General features: G+C 40.6%; 1 protein-coding gene across 1 annotated transcript; it reads left to right on the forward strand.

The window, feature by feature from the left end:
* Nucleotides 1–7,467: 7,467 nt before the first annotated feature.
* LOC121444874 (ferritin heavy polypeptide-like 17) lies at nt 7,468–7,998 on the forward strand. Its single transcript, XM_041646799.1, has one exon. It carries the CDS (start codon nt 7,468–7,470, stop codon nt 7,996–7,998), a length of 531 nt encoding a protein of 176 aa, XP_041502733.1.
* The last annotated feature ends 5,664 nt before the right edge of the window (nt 7,999–13,662 follow it).

Raw genomic sequence — 13,662 nt, forward strand, 5'->3', positions numbered from 1 at the left:
CCTGATTTTTGACAAAGAAGCAAAAAATATCAAATGGAAAAAAGAAAGTATATTTAACAAATGGTGCTGTCATAACTCTATATTAACACATAGAAGAATAAAACAGACTCATATCTATCACCATGCACAAAACTCAAGTCCAAATGGATCAAAGACCTCAACATAAAGGCAGTCACACTGAATCTTATAGAAGAGAAAGTGGGAAGTATACTTGAATGCATTGACACAGGAGACCACTTCCTAAATATAACCCCAGCATCCTAGACACTGAGAGAAACAAGTAATAAATGGGACCTTTTGAAACTGAAAAGCTTCTGTAAAGCAAAGGACATGTTCAACAAGGCAAAACTACTACCTACAGAATGGGAAAAAATTTTTCACTAACCCCACATCAGACAGAGGTCTGATCTCCAAAATATTCAAAGAACTCAAGAAATTTGTCATCAAAAGAACAAATAATCCAATAAAAATGGAATACAGTCCTAAACAGAGAACTTTCAACAGATGAATCTAAAATGGCTGAAAGACACTTAAAGGAATGCTCAACATCCTTAGTCTTCAGAGAAATGCAAATCAAAACAACTCTGAGATTTCATCTTACACCTGTAAGAATAGCCAACATCAAAAACACTGATGACAACTTATGCTGGAGAGGTTGTGGGGAAAAGGTAACACTTCTGCTTTGCTGGTGGGAATGCAAGCCCCTTTGGATGCCAGTGTGATGATTTCTCAGAAAATTAGGAAACAACTGTCCTCAAGACCCAGTAATACCCTTTTTGAGTATATATCCAAAGGATGCTCAATTGTGTCACAAGGTCATGTGCTCAACTATATTCATAGCAGCATTGTTTGTCATAGCCAGAACCTGGAAACAGCCTTAATGCCCCTCAACCGAAGAATGGATAAGGAAAATGTGGTACATTTACACAATGGAGTACAACATAGAAGAAAAATATAACAACATCTTGAATTTTGCAGGAAAATGGATGGAGCTAGAAAACATTATTTTGAGTGAGGCAACCCAGACCCAAAAAGACAATTATCACATGCACTCATTCATAAGTGGTTTTTAAACATAAAGCAAAAAAAGAAAACACCCTACAAATAACAACCCCAAAGAACTTAGACAACAATGAGGACAATAAAAGAGACTTACATAGATCTAATCTACACAGTAAGTAGAAAAGACAAGATTACCTGAGTAAATTGGGAGCATGGGGACCTTAGAGGAGGGTTGAAGTGGAGAGGGGAAAGGTAGGGAGGGGAGCAGAGAGAAAAATGTAGATAGAGCTCAATAAAAATCAATGAAAAAATACAGATCCCCAGTTAGTTCCTGGGGCAGCTGAAGATAGGGAACCTGAAATGATCCTATTCTATAGCCATACTGATGAATATTTTGCATATCACCATAGAACCTTCATCTGGCGATGGATGGAGATAGAGACAGAGATCCACACTGCAGTACTGGACTGAGCTCCCAAAGTCCCAATGAGGAACAGAAGGAGGGAGAAGACGAGCAAGGAAGTCAGGACCAAGAGGGGTGCACCCACCCACGGAGACAGTGGGGCTGATCTATTGGGAGCTCACCAAGGCCAGCTGGACTGGGACTGAAAAAGCAGGGGATAAAACCGGACTCTCTGAATATGGCGGACAATGAGGGCTGCTGAGAAGCCAAGGACAATGGCACTGGGTTTTGATCCTACTTCATGTTCTGGCTGTGTGGGAGCCTAGCCAGTTTGGATGTTCATCTTCCTAGACCAGGATGGGGGGGGGGCTTTGGACTTTCCATAGGGCAAGGAACCCTGACTGCTCTTCAGACTTGAGAGGGAGGGGGAGAGGAGTGGGGGGAGAGGGAGAGGAGTGGGGGGACGGGGAGAGGAGTGGGGGGGGGAGGAGTGGGAGGCTGGGAGGAGGCGGAAATTGCTTTTTTCTCAATAAAACAAAAAGAAAGTTAAAAAATCAATGAAAAAGTTAAAATAAATAAGTAAATAAATTAATTAAATTGCCTTGATCATGATATTTCTGAACAGTAATAGAAAATTAGCTATGACAGATAACACTGCACCCATATTATAATGATCCAAATTGAAGAGTCTAACTAAACCATGTGCTGAGAATGTGTGGAAGAACTAATGTTCTCCTAGGGTACCAGAGAGTTTAGAAAGTCAGCCTATCAATAGTGGGTATTGTATTGTCTCCCCATATTGTAAGTAGAACAGCACTGAAGGAACTGTGGCTTGGGTGCTCTATCTTTCTCATTAGAATAGAACCTCAAGTTTCCTACCAACCAATTATACTCAAGAAAAAAAAAAACTGATTCTGAGGTAGTGGCCTCAGAGCCAAAGAAATACCATGGGGGACCAGAGCCTGCCAGAGAAACAGTCTTTTCTGGTGCCCAGGTACAAGATTGAGCTACCTATCAAGTGTGTCATGAAGCACAAGAAGGAGAAACTGAAGTTTCCTATTTTCCTGGAAGACCACTGTCACCTATTTTCTGAGGAACAGTTTGATGAACTCAGGATAGACTATGTACTATACGAAGGGCTGATGTCTCATGGTATCCAGGGGAACGTTTTCCCAGTAATTTCTCAAGGAGTGTACAGTGATGCTTCCAGTAAGAGTCAGAAAAATCTCCCTGCGACTGGAGGACTCTTTAGCTTAGGTCCATTAATCCAACAAAGAGACAAAGAGAGCCAGTACCAGCTGGCTCAGATGCAAGACAATCTATACATCTTCATAAAATCTCTTCAAGTCCCAAACCGTGACCAGAATCTAAATAATGAGTGGCCTCACTGGGGGAAAAAGGGGAAGAAAACAAGAAGTGTAGAGCAAGCATGGGAGTCTCTCTTATTAACAGCTCAACCCTGGAGTTTTCAAGAATCCCAGGTTACTTCAAGGTAATTGTCTTTCTCCAAACACACACGCACAACAAGATATTTTTGACTCTCTATACTATACATGCCTAAAAAGAGGAGCTGATGGTGTATGTGAATGGAATAAACCTTTTGGAGACTTGGTCATGATGGGAAAAATTGGCATGGGCTATGTGTGCCAACAAAATGAAGAGTCCTCATTCAAGAGTATTGGTCACCTTTCTTCTGACTTTACACCGTTCAGAACACTGTATTTTTTGAAGGACATTGGACTCTCCAAACAAGAATCACTGTTTGAAATGAAATTTCCCAAACCACAAGATACTTTTAAGCCCACTTTGAAGAAGATTGCTTATGGAGCAGCACACCAGAAACCCAGTCATTCTAAAGCCATGGGAAATCAAGAGCCTGTGACTGGACCCAAGGAATTACTTGAAATTCAAGGTAGAAGCTTTTGCAAACCAAACTCCCTTGAAAATCTCAAAGGGACAATTACTTGAAACAATTTCATTGTCCATAGGGGCTACAGCATGCCAGACATGATTAACAAATTTATTATGAGAAAAGGTTGGAACTATACCTCTGCTAGGAGTCCTGTACCAGGAGTGTTGAGATCACATAATGCAGAAGAAACATGGGAAAGAAGATGAAAATGATGAAAATGTTGGAAAGGAACTTGACTAAAAGATTTACCTATTGCCACCTCCTTGAGTGTGACATGTTCTCTTTTTGCATTTGAGATGTGTTGTAAGGCCACGCTTTGGCACAACAACCACTATGATAGTACCTAACATTCAGAAACATTTCTTAATGAAGTTATGTATTGTCTTCTCTATTATTTTTGATATTTTATTATACAGTGTGAGGTCAATATTAGAATTTTCTAATTTTTCACATATTTTTTCTTTGACATTGTTATATCAGTCATTTGTAAAACTACCGAAAACCATTAATTAAAAACAATATTACTCTGAAAAAAAAGACTCGGTATCATTTGCAACATGGGAGAATCTCAAAATATTGTAATAGTACTGAATGAAAGGAAGCATGCATAGAACCCTGTAAATTCAAATATTAATGAATAGTGAACATTATTTTATTAACCAGTGTTGAATTCTATAGCTAAAATGATAGTAAACTATTTTCTTTTATTTTGCACAACACAGCCTTTATTCTTTCAAGATGATGATTTTCCTCAATTATTTTAATATCAAGGACACTTTAGTGCTAATAAGATCTATTTGTCTGTTTTGGATAAAGCACATCTTCAAAGAAATGCCTATTTTAATTTATTTTACTTGCATGTGTATGCTGATAACATTTAACATTTAATATTTTCAGGAATAAACATCTATCTCACACAAGGGCTACAGAGATTCATTTTAATTCCCTTTGGTTACTTTCCCCCATTTGTTTCTTTTGTACTGAAATTGTTTATTGAAGACACTCACTTGTTTTTCGCTTTAAGCCTGTACTTGTTGTGAAATATTACTTTACAATATGCTACATTCATTTATACAGCAAAATATGTGTTTAATGATGCAAAAATGTGTTTCATTCTTTTATGTTGCATTTGTTTAATTCTGTAAAGTTGTGTTACTTTGCCTTCTAAAATATCTAATTTGTCTAATAAGGAGCTGATTGGCCAATAACTAGGCAGAAGAGATAAATAGGCTTGCCTGCCAGGCAGAGAAAAAAATGAGGAGATCTAGTCTCGAAAGAAGAGAGGAGAGGAGGAAGAAAAGGAGGAGAGGAGGATGCCAGGAGCCAGCCAAGCAGCCACACAACCACACACAGAGTAAGAAGGGAAGAAAGAAATATATAACAAAAAAGGTAAAAGGCCTAGAGGCAAAACATAGTAAAAGAGAGACTGATTATTTAAGTTAAAAAAAGCAGGCTAGAAATAAGCCAAGCTAAGGCCGATATTTCATAAGTAAGAACAAGTTACTAAGTACTTATTTGGGAGTTGTCTTTTTGTATTCTTTTTTTAAAATCTACTAGTGATATTAAGGTTTAAGTTTGGTTTAACACTTGCATTTGGATTTAAGTTTTAAACCAGTTTTGGTTATTTTCCAAAAGTATATCATTTTCAATAAATAGAACATACATATTAATAAATTAGAAGTGAAAACATATTTGATGAAGGAATTAAGAGACACTGTTTTAAACCTTGATATTTGTTGAAATTCTCCAGGCATTCATTCAAATTTAACAAATACATTTTCTACTTTCATCTTACTTACATCCATTGTGATTCTATGCCTGCCAGTATTTTCTCCTTCACCTAAAGCTCTTTTCATAATTGAGCAGAAAAAGGACAATTTCCTTAATTGTACTACATACATTTTCATTTAAAAAATGTTCTCCACACAATATATTTTAATCATATTCTTTCACCTCTCCCAACCATGCCCATGTCCTATTTGTAGCACAGCTGCTTCCAGAAAATTCAGCAAGGATTCTTCAACATGAAGCATATCTATAGAGATGTTGATTTTAAGGGTAAATTAAATGTAAAATGCCTATTTTATGTTTGGCCTATCACGAAAGCTTTCCTTGTAAAATTTATGAAGCATTCAGTTGTCAAATCCTTCTATATTTTGATTCTTACCTACTATGCCTTTGTGCCATGCTTTCTTGCATTTAACTTGTTCTTACATAAAATATAACTTCCTATTTTTGTATAGAGGTATCTCTTGAACTCTCTTACATATTTCTCATAACCACAGAATTGGAATTATGGCTTCCTAGACAGTCAGTGAAGGTTGGGCCAGAGTAAACTCAAGAAAAGATCTTGATATTTAGATGTTGACCAGGAGATGTAAATAACTCATTTTTAAATAAATCACACCAATGCATGGTACACTGAATACTACATTATTTCCATGAAATAAAACTATGTTGGAATCATCAACTATTGAATTTTTTAAAACATGATGCAGAGAAACATTACAAAACTTTATTAGACATGCATTCAATTTCCTAAAGAATGTGTTAGGGTTCTTGATGCAATGTGATAATATAATATAATATAATATAATATAATATAATATAATATAATATAATATAATATAATAATTTAAGATGTATTATATTATTACTATAATATATTATACAATATGAACCTTATAAGGTTAAAATAGGACATTTTGACACTGTGCTTTAAAAAGACACAAGTAGAAGAAAGTCTGAAAAAACAAAACCTGAGAAAAAAATAACAGCAAAGAACCCAAAAAAGAAAATGGAAATGGCATACATAACATAAAAAGCCAATTACCAAAAATAAATTTCATAACCCTCAAAATCACAGTCTTTTTACAGACACAAGACAGGCGTCGAAAAACTTAGAAAGCAATGCAGGAGGCAAGAAAGATGGAATTGTCGGATAAAATGTTTAAAACAGGGTGAATTCAGAAGTAAAAAGCCTAGCATTATATTTCTCTTCCAGAATTAAAAGAAATACTCTAAAGTAGACAAATGGATTTACTCTTACATAATATAAAAAAATAGATGTACATAATGAACTTTTATACTCATTTTAGTTGTGATATTAATGAATCCAGTGCAATATTAGCCTCCTCTTAAGAGGCTGCTCTTAAGAATGAAGACAAAACTGCATTCCTAATGCTAATTTCAGTCACCTTCCGAATAATAGCGAATGATAAACAACAAAAACCTACTTTCATGAAAATGGGAGTAAAAGGAAGGTTTTATGGAGGTGAGTCGCCATGAATAATTGTAGTACTCACAGAAATGGCATGAGCTTCTGTTTCTCACTCACCATCCTCATTCATTAAGAAACAATTATCGCTTGTACTTCTGATAAAATACTTAAAATTCTTGTATTTAAAAATCTGATGTAGACGTGAAGGTCATCACATAGTTGCTTGGTTTACTGATGGCACTGAACACTGATGACTAACCTGATTTTTAACCCTGTGTTCATAGGGTCAAGTGAATGCTAGTTGAGGTCACTAATAAGAACTATTGTTCAAATAAAGCTTTCTGGTACTAACTTTATCTAAGAAAGCCAAAAGCAGAATGTTGAAAGAAATAACATTTTGACGATATTCAGAGAAACTGCTTTATAAAGCATTCAGAGGATATAGTTTAAACTTTGGCTTTGATTTATACTGTCCTTTAAAATATATGGTATATGTGAGCCAGGGCTCAGGAGATGGCCTTGATATGGAAATTTGCACTCATGGCCCTCCCCGCCCTGCCCAGCCCCATCCCACCTCACCCCACCCTGCCCTGCCCTGTCCCACCCCCCCATGCCCAGCCCATCCAGCCCCAGCCAGCCCCTCCCCATCCTGCCCAGCCCCGCCCTTCCCCTCCCCGCCCCATCCTGCCCCGCCCCACCCTGCCCCTCCCATCTCTAAGCCCTGGCGCTTAAATGATGTCATCATCAGGCGCCAACACTCATTTCTGCTGCTGCCTAGGAGCCTCCTGAGGCCTACCTGCTGCGCTCCCCTGAGGTTCTTCCTCTCTGCTGAGGTACTCTGGGACAGGGGTCCTTTCCCTTCCTACCCTCCCTGCCCCTCTAAGCAGGTACAGGTCCTGCTGATACTGTTGTGGTGTTCGAGAGCCCACCATGGCTGAAGGTTCTTGGCAAGTGCGTCAGAACTCTGATAGCAACTGCGAGGACGCGGTAAACAACTATGTCCAGCTGCAGCTCCATGCCTCATATGTATATTTGTCTATGGCCTTGTTCTTTGATCGTGATGACGTGGCCCTGGGGAACTTGAAGCGTTTCTTCCTGAGCAAGTCACACAGCCGCAAGGCCAGTGTCCAGATGTTCATGTTCCTGCAGAATAAGCGCTGTGGCCTTGTTTTCTTCCCGAGCATCTCGACACCAGAGCGTGGCAGTTGGCAGGGGGGCCTCCAGGCCATGGAGTTTGCCTTCCACATGGAGATGACCATCAACCAGAGCCTGCTGAACCTCCACAAGCTGGCCAAGGAGAAACGTGTTGCTGACCTCTGCTACTTCCTGGAGCATCACTGTCTGGATGAGCAGGCCCGTGTTCTCCACAAGATGAGTGGCTACCTGGCCAACCTGCGCCAGATGGGGACCCCAGAGAACGGCTTCACTGACTATCCCTTTGACGAGCTCAGCCTGTCCTAAAGCCTCAGGTGGACTGAACTGGGAGGTTCCCACTGCCATGGGATCTTTCTCTGGCCGTTAGACCTGATTTTGAAGAAAGTTCACCAGTTTTCATTCTGTGTTTACAATAAATTCTTTAATGTTTCAAAGCAAAATGAAGTTTCAAGATCACTCTTTTTGCATAGCTTATCTTTCAAGAACAGGGGTTGATTCATTTTCCTCCCCCTTGAAGCTTGGACCTTTAAGGGTTGTAAAGACAATCTCTATGGCTCTTTTAAACACCATATTCTATTTCTGTTATCTTTCATGGATGTATGAGTTTATAGTGCTCTTATCTGGGATGTGTCTCAGGTTTGGGGCCCAGTTTCAGTGTTTTGAAAAAGTGTTAGCATCTGATCACCCTGGAACAGAACTGAAGGAAATAGTTTGAAACAGAAATTATAAAAATAGACTCTAGAGCTGTGTGTTTCATCTTAATGATAAGGTACTTAAGGTACTTGTCTTACTATAAATTAGTTCTGTCCAAAGCATTTGAGAAAAAAAAAAGGAAGGTGGGAAGGAATTTCAAAGTTTTGTAAAGACTTTAAGCTTAACATAATATGTAAATGTCTTAATTTCTTGGTATGGGAAAAAAACTTTGTTGACTGTGTCAGGTTAGAATACAGAGATAGTAACAGTGAGGATTAACTTGGTTACTCCACTTCCATATTAGAGAGGAGAGAAGTCGGTTATTCATAGTGTCTTCACTACAATTCTCTATGTTTTTCAAATATATTTCTAAAATTTAAATATACCTACACTACCCCAAACCCCACATTAGTGACCATTATTGGCAGACATCACAATACCCTAGGGTGAGGTCATGTTTATGAGAGTGAATATAAAGGAATCAAAATAACCTTACTGGGCTAAGCTGGCTGATCAAAATAGTAGCGGGCTAGAGAAAGTTCAAGATGGGAGTATAGTTCAGACTTAATGGAATTTTGGTATACACTTCATTATCTCATCGAAGGCCTAAAAGCAGGGTATTGTTGATACAGCCACTCCAGGTTGCACAATTGGGGAACCCTGTAGATTCTCATTTCAAAACGTTGGAAGCCAGAAAAGAGAAATCAGTGAAGCAACCCTAGCCTGAGGCTGAAGGCCTGGAAACCTGTAATTAAGGATTCAACGGCACAAGAATCTCTATTTATGAACCACAACCAAGGCCGGGGCAACTAAATGCACCACCTCAGAAATCTCCAGTAAATATATTTGCTTATTGTCTCTTTTGGGTTTTTGTTTCACAGAGTCTGAGCCTAATTTTTGTCTCTTTCCATCTTTAGTGTGGGCCTTTCCTTCCCAGTTTATTCATCTCCATAAAAATCTGCCTTGGGAACAATTTAGTGTGTTTTGCAGGCATTTCTCACACTGACAACCACGATTAACCATAGTCAGGACACTAGTCTGAGTATTTGAGAAACTAGCATGGGTCAAAATGCAGTGGAAGTTGTTCAGGCAGAGAGCATGGCGAGCTAGGGTGTGCTGCCTCTTCCTCAGGGCCCCCACGGCCTCTGGCCTGCGCGGGGTGAGCTGGGGGGCCCAGGAGCAGCCTTGGTCTCAGTCCTGCGGACCCCAGGAGCCGAGCCCTCACAGCAGCTGTCCATCCAGCCGAGCCGCGATCCTGCAGCGCCCCTTCCCCCGCCAATTAAGGGCCTCGATGGCGGCGGCCTCTGTGCACCGCCTCCTCCATCCACTGGCCCCCTGCTCTCCAGGGCTGGGCCCATGGAGAAGCCCCAGCCAGGCCTTCGAAGACATCTCCAGCTGTTGGCGAGCATGGTGTGGCGGAAAGAATGGCGGCCACCCGAAAGCCAAGATTGGCCCTTGAGGGCCTCTTCAGCCTGACTCGGCGGGTCTGCGCAGGAACACTCGGCCATCACGGGGAGGGGACCGCCCTGTTGAGCCCTCGGACTTGGATGAACAGAGGCCTTGACGGGCCTGGAGCGAGGTGAGCCGAGTCCAGCATAGTGGGAGGAACGATGGATCGTCGGTCTGCGGGGTCCCCCTTCCACTCGAGAGAAGATGGGACGTGACATCGCAAGAGGCCAGTCGGAAACGCTGGTGAAGATTTCCCCGCCACCGTAGAAGGCCTTGTATATAATATGAAAAAGCTGCTCTCAACCTTTCCCCCGACCCTTTTAGAGAGACCTTGGCTAAATCTGGACACGTAGCTGTAGAGATTGCCGACGCAGGGTAGAAGTAGGAAATCACAGGGGCACGAGTCTTCTAGAAGTGACTTTGAAGTGGAATTGTTTAGGCCACCTCTAGAAAGACCCCTGGAGCGACATTCGTCCTTGTTTATTCAGTAGGTTAGAGGACCCAGCCGGAGGAAGAAGAGGTCTGGAGCCAGATTGATCATGTGAAGAAGACGTCTTTTTTTTTTTTTTCCTGTTGTATTGTGTACACATTTTGTTCATTTCTCAACCCCCGCCCCACGTTTGTGTGTATGTGTGTCAATGCCGAGTGTTTTTTTGGAACTATCTTTCTAGATGCTCTAAAGTGCCTGACATATTTTATAAGTAGTGGTAGAAAAACAACACATCATGTAAATACGTTTTTGTTAGGATTCATTTGAAATATTGTTTGGGGAGGCAGAACTAAACCATTCCTGAGTTGACCACATCATGTTTGTGCCCCGGTTCCCAGGGGAAGGCTCTGAGCCATTGTGCTCCATTGTGTTTGGCTTTGCCGTGTACATAGCATATGTATAGGACAAAGGAGTCCTAATTTACGACGTCTAGTCACTCTAGGTGTCAAAGAGGTCGCCAGTGTATGACTAAGTAGAGGTAGTAGAATACGTTTTGTATTTTTTATGTTAAGGTTTTCTTTTTGTGTTAAAATTGTTTTAATTGCTACTCTTGTTCCATGTGTGCCATTTACTGGACTGCTGTGTCTACAGTGGACAACAGTCCTTACTTGAAACATCTGGTCTATCCAGATGTTTAGAAGTGCCCAACGTATGTTAAATGTAGAGGTAGTAAAATATCACTTTGTAAATATCTTTTTGGTAAAATTCATGAAACGCTGTCTTTTGGGAGTAGAATTATGGAGCCCTCTGTGAGCAGTACTGTCTGTACTTGCTCAGTGGTCTGGAGGAAGTAAATGGGAAGCAGCGCGGTCATGTACTAGTGTGTTTATACGGGACCTTTTCAGATATCATTGCTATATATTTGCATTTTGTTTTGCTTTGTGTAGTCTGTATATAATGGACACATGCCTAAAATTTTCAGCTTCTCATCTCTAGATGGTAAAGAGGTTGCCAATGTATGACAAAGTAGTAAAATTAGCACATTGTTAATTTGTAGAAAAGGTTGCTCTGTACATGATTTGGGGATATGAATTTGTTCAGCTATTTCTGAGCATTGCCTATGTCTCTATTTGTCTACTGGCTTGAAGGCAGAGAAGGGAGAAGAAAGTGGGTCAAAGCCCAGATGGTTATATTTAGAAGATACCTCAGATAATAACCATTGCTTTGCATACAGTTTTATTTGCCAGTGTAGTGTGTATAGCAGATAAGTTCTTACATGAGATACCTGGTCTGTCTAGGTATTTTCAGTGTTTGATACATTTAAAAGTAGAAGTAGTAGAATAATACTTTATGTAAATAGTTTTGAAAAACTGGAGATACTATGTTTAGAAGTAGAATTGCTAACCCACCTCCGAGGACAGTGCACAGGCTGGACTTGTCCAGTGGACTGAGGAGGTGGAGGGAAGGAACTGCAAAAAGATCCCATTAGTGTGCTAGAGGTTTTTAGCTTCCCACCACCCTGTATGTTACATACATTTAACTTTGCTACACTGTACATACTGTACATACTGGACAAAGGGGTCCTCATTTATGATACCTAGTTTCTAGGTATTAAATTGCTAGCAAATGACAAAAGTAGAGTTAGTAAACTAACACCTTCTGTGTACTCAGTGTTAAAATTCACAGCAAGGTTGTCTTCTGAAGAGTTGTGAAAGTATCGTCCAAGTGACAGGTGCATGTGTCTTGTGATACAGGGGAGGGGCTGAAGAAAAAGGTCGGAGACCAAAATGCTCTCAGTAGAAGACACTTTGAGATCTAACCATTGTTACATGTGTGTGGTTTCCACACTACTGTGTATAGAGGGGACAAATTTATGTCCTCATCTGAAACATCTAGTCCTTCTAGGTGTTTAGAAGTGCACAAAGTATGTTAAAGGTAGATGTAGTAAATAATACATGTTGTAGATTCTCCTGTTTAAACTCGTGGTAAAATGCCGTCTTTTGGAAATGGAATGAAAAGATCACTTCTGAGCAATACAGACTTGTGCTGGATTGGCAGGGAGGAAGAAAGAAAATGTATGAAGGCCTAATACTAATGTAAGTTTTGGTGATGCAAGATTAGCCATTGTCCCTTTTCTCTGTGCTTCTTATTTTGCAGTATATCATGTATACAGAAGACAGACGAGTCAGATATGCAGCGCCTAGTCTTCTAGAAGGGAAAGAGGCTGCCAGTATGTGACAGAGTAGAGTAGTGTTTGAAAGCTGTGTTAAAATTCATAGGAAAGCACTCTTAAAACCATGTAGGAAGTGAGGTTGTTATCCCCACGAAACCATGACAGATTCATAAACCTGACCCTTGGGTTAAAGAGAGGTGGGGAGGTTCTAGACCAGAGCGATGCTCTCGGGTCTGTTAGGGATGCGCGGTCTATTCTCTGCCCCACACTGTACATATGCTGGGGAAACGGAAGTGTTACTGGAAACATCTTGTCTTTAAGCTTTTCAGTGCATAATAACTTGATGTAGTATGCACGCTTTTAATCCTAGGCTGAGGCAGGTGGATCTTGTGAGTCCCAGGCCAGCCAGGGCTTTGTCTCACACAGTAAGAAAACGTGCATAATGGACTGGTAGGTGGCTCAGCAGGTAAAGGCGCTTGCCACAAACTGGTGACCCGAATGTGATCTCCAGGATCCACGTAAGAGGAAATTGATCCACAAATTGTCTTCTAGCCTCCATACAAAGTGGCATGCATGTGCCTACACACATGCACTAATCCATAAATGTAAAAATTGCACACACGGTGAAAATATAGGGTTAACAACACCTTTTAAGGATTGTTATTTCATAGGAATGGTTACACTGGAATGGGACTTTTAGACATGGAATTGAGCTGTGTCTGGACATATTGCTAGGTTGACTGGAGGGACAGGGAGGCTCACAGGGCGAGGTCTGCAGCACTGCGCTGTTGAGATTGACATCCTGAGAACCCCTGCCGTAGGTGCATCTTCAGTGCTCATAGGAACTTCACATTTTAGTGTATAGATCTGAAGATAAACTTAGGAATGCTGTGCTTATTGTGCTCTGTTGCTTTGTGTTTCCCTGTAAGCTGAGCATTGAGGGAATGCAGAATTTTAATTGTAACTTCGCCAGTACTTCTATCTAGAGGCCTGCTGCCATTTTTGTCTTCTATGAAATTTTTGTTGCCAAGGAAGACAGGATTACAGCTTTGTCTGACAGATTGAGATGGCGTGGTGTATTCTTGGTTATCAACATACTCATGTAGCGTGGGGTTTTAGATGGTGAATAATCACAATGTGGGGGCAAGCATGGTGCATACTGTGTAACCTCAGTTACCTGATGTGTGAACACTTGCAGCTGCATGTGGCTGGGTGACTGTTCTTG

The sequence above is a fragment of the Microtus oregoni genome, unplaced genomic scaffold (assembly GCF_018167655.1).
Source record: "Microtus oregoni isolate MIOR12 unplaced genomic scaffold, Mior012 000145F_ref0000173, whole genome shotgun sequence".
Taxonomy (NCBI): domain Eukaryota; kingdom Metazoa; phylum Chordata; class Mammalia; order Rodentia; family Cricetidae; genus Microtus; species Microtus oregoni.

Coding starts and splice junctions, on each gene's coding strand:
- LOC121444874 (XM_041646799.1), top strand. CDS start 7,468: ATGGCTGAAGGTTCTTGGCAAGTGCGTCAGAACTCTGATAGCAACTGC.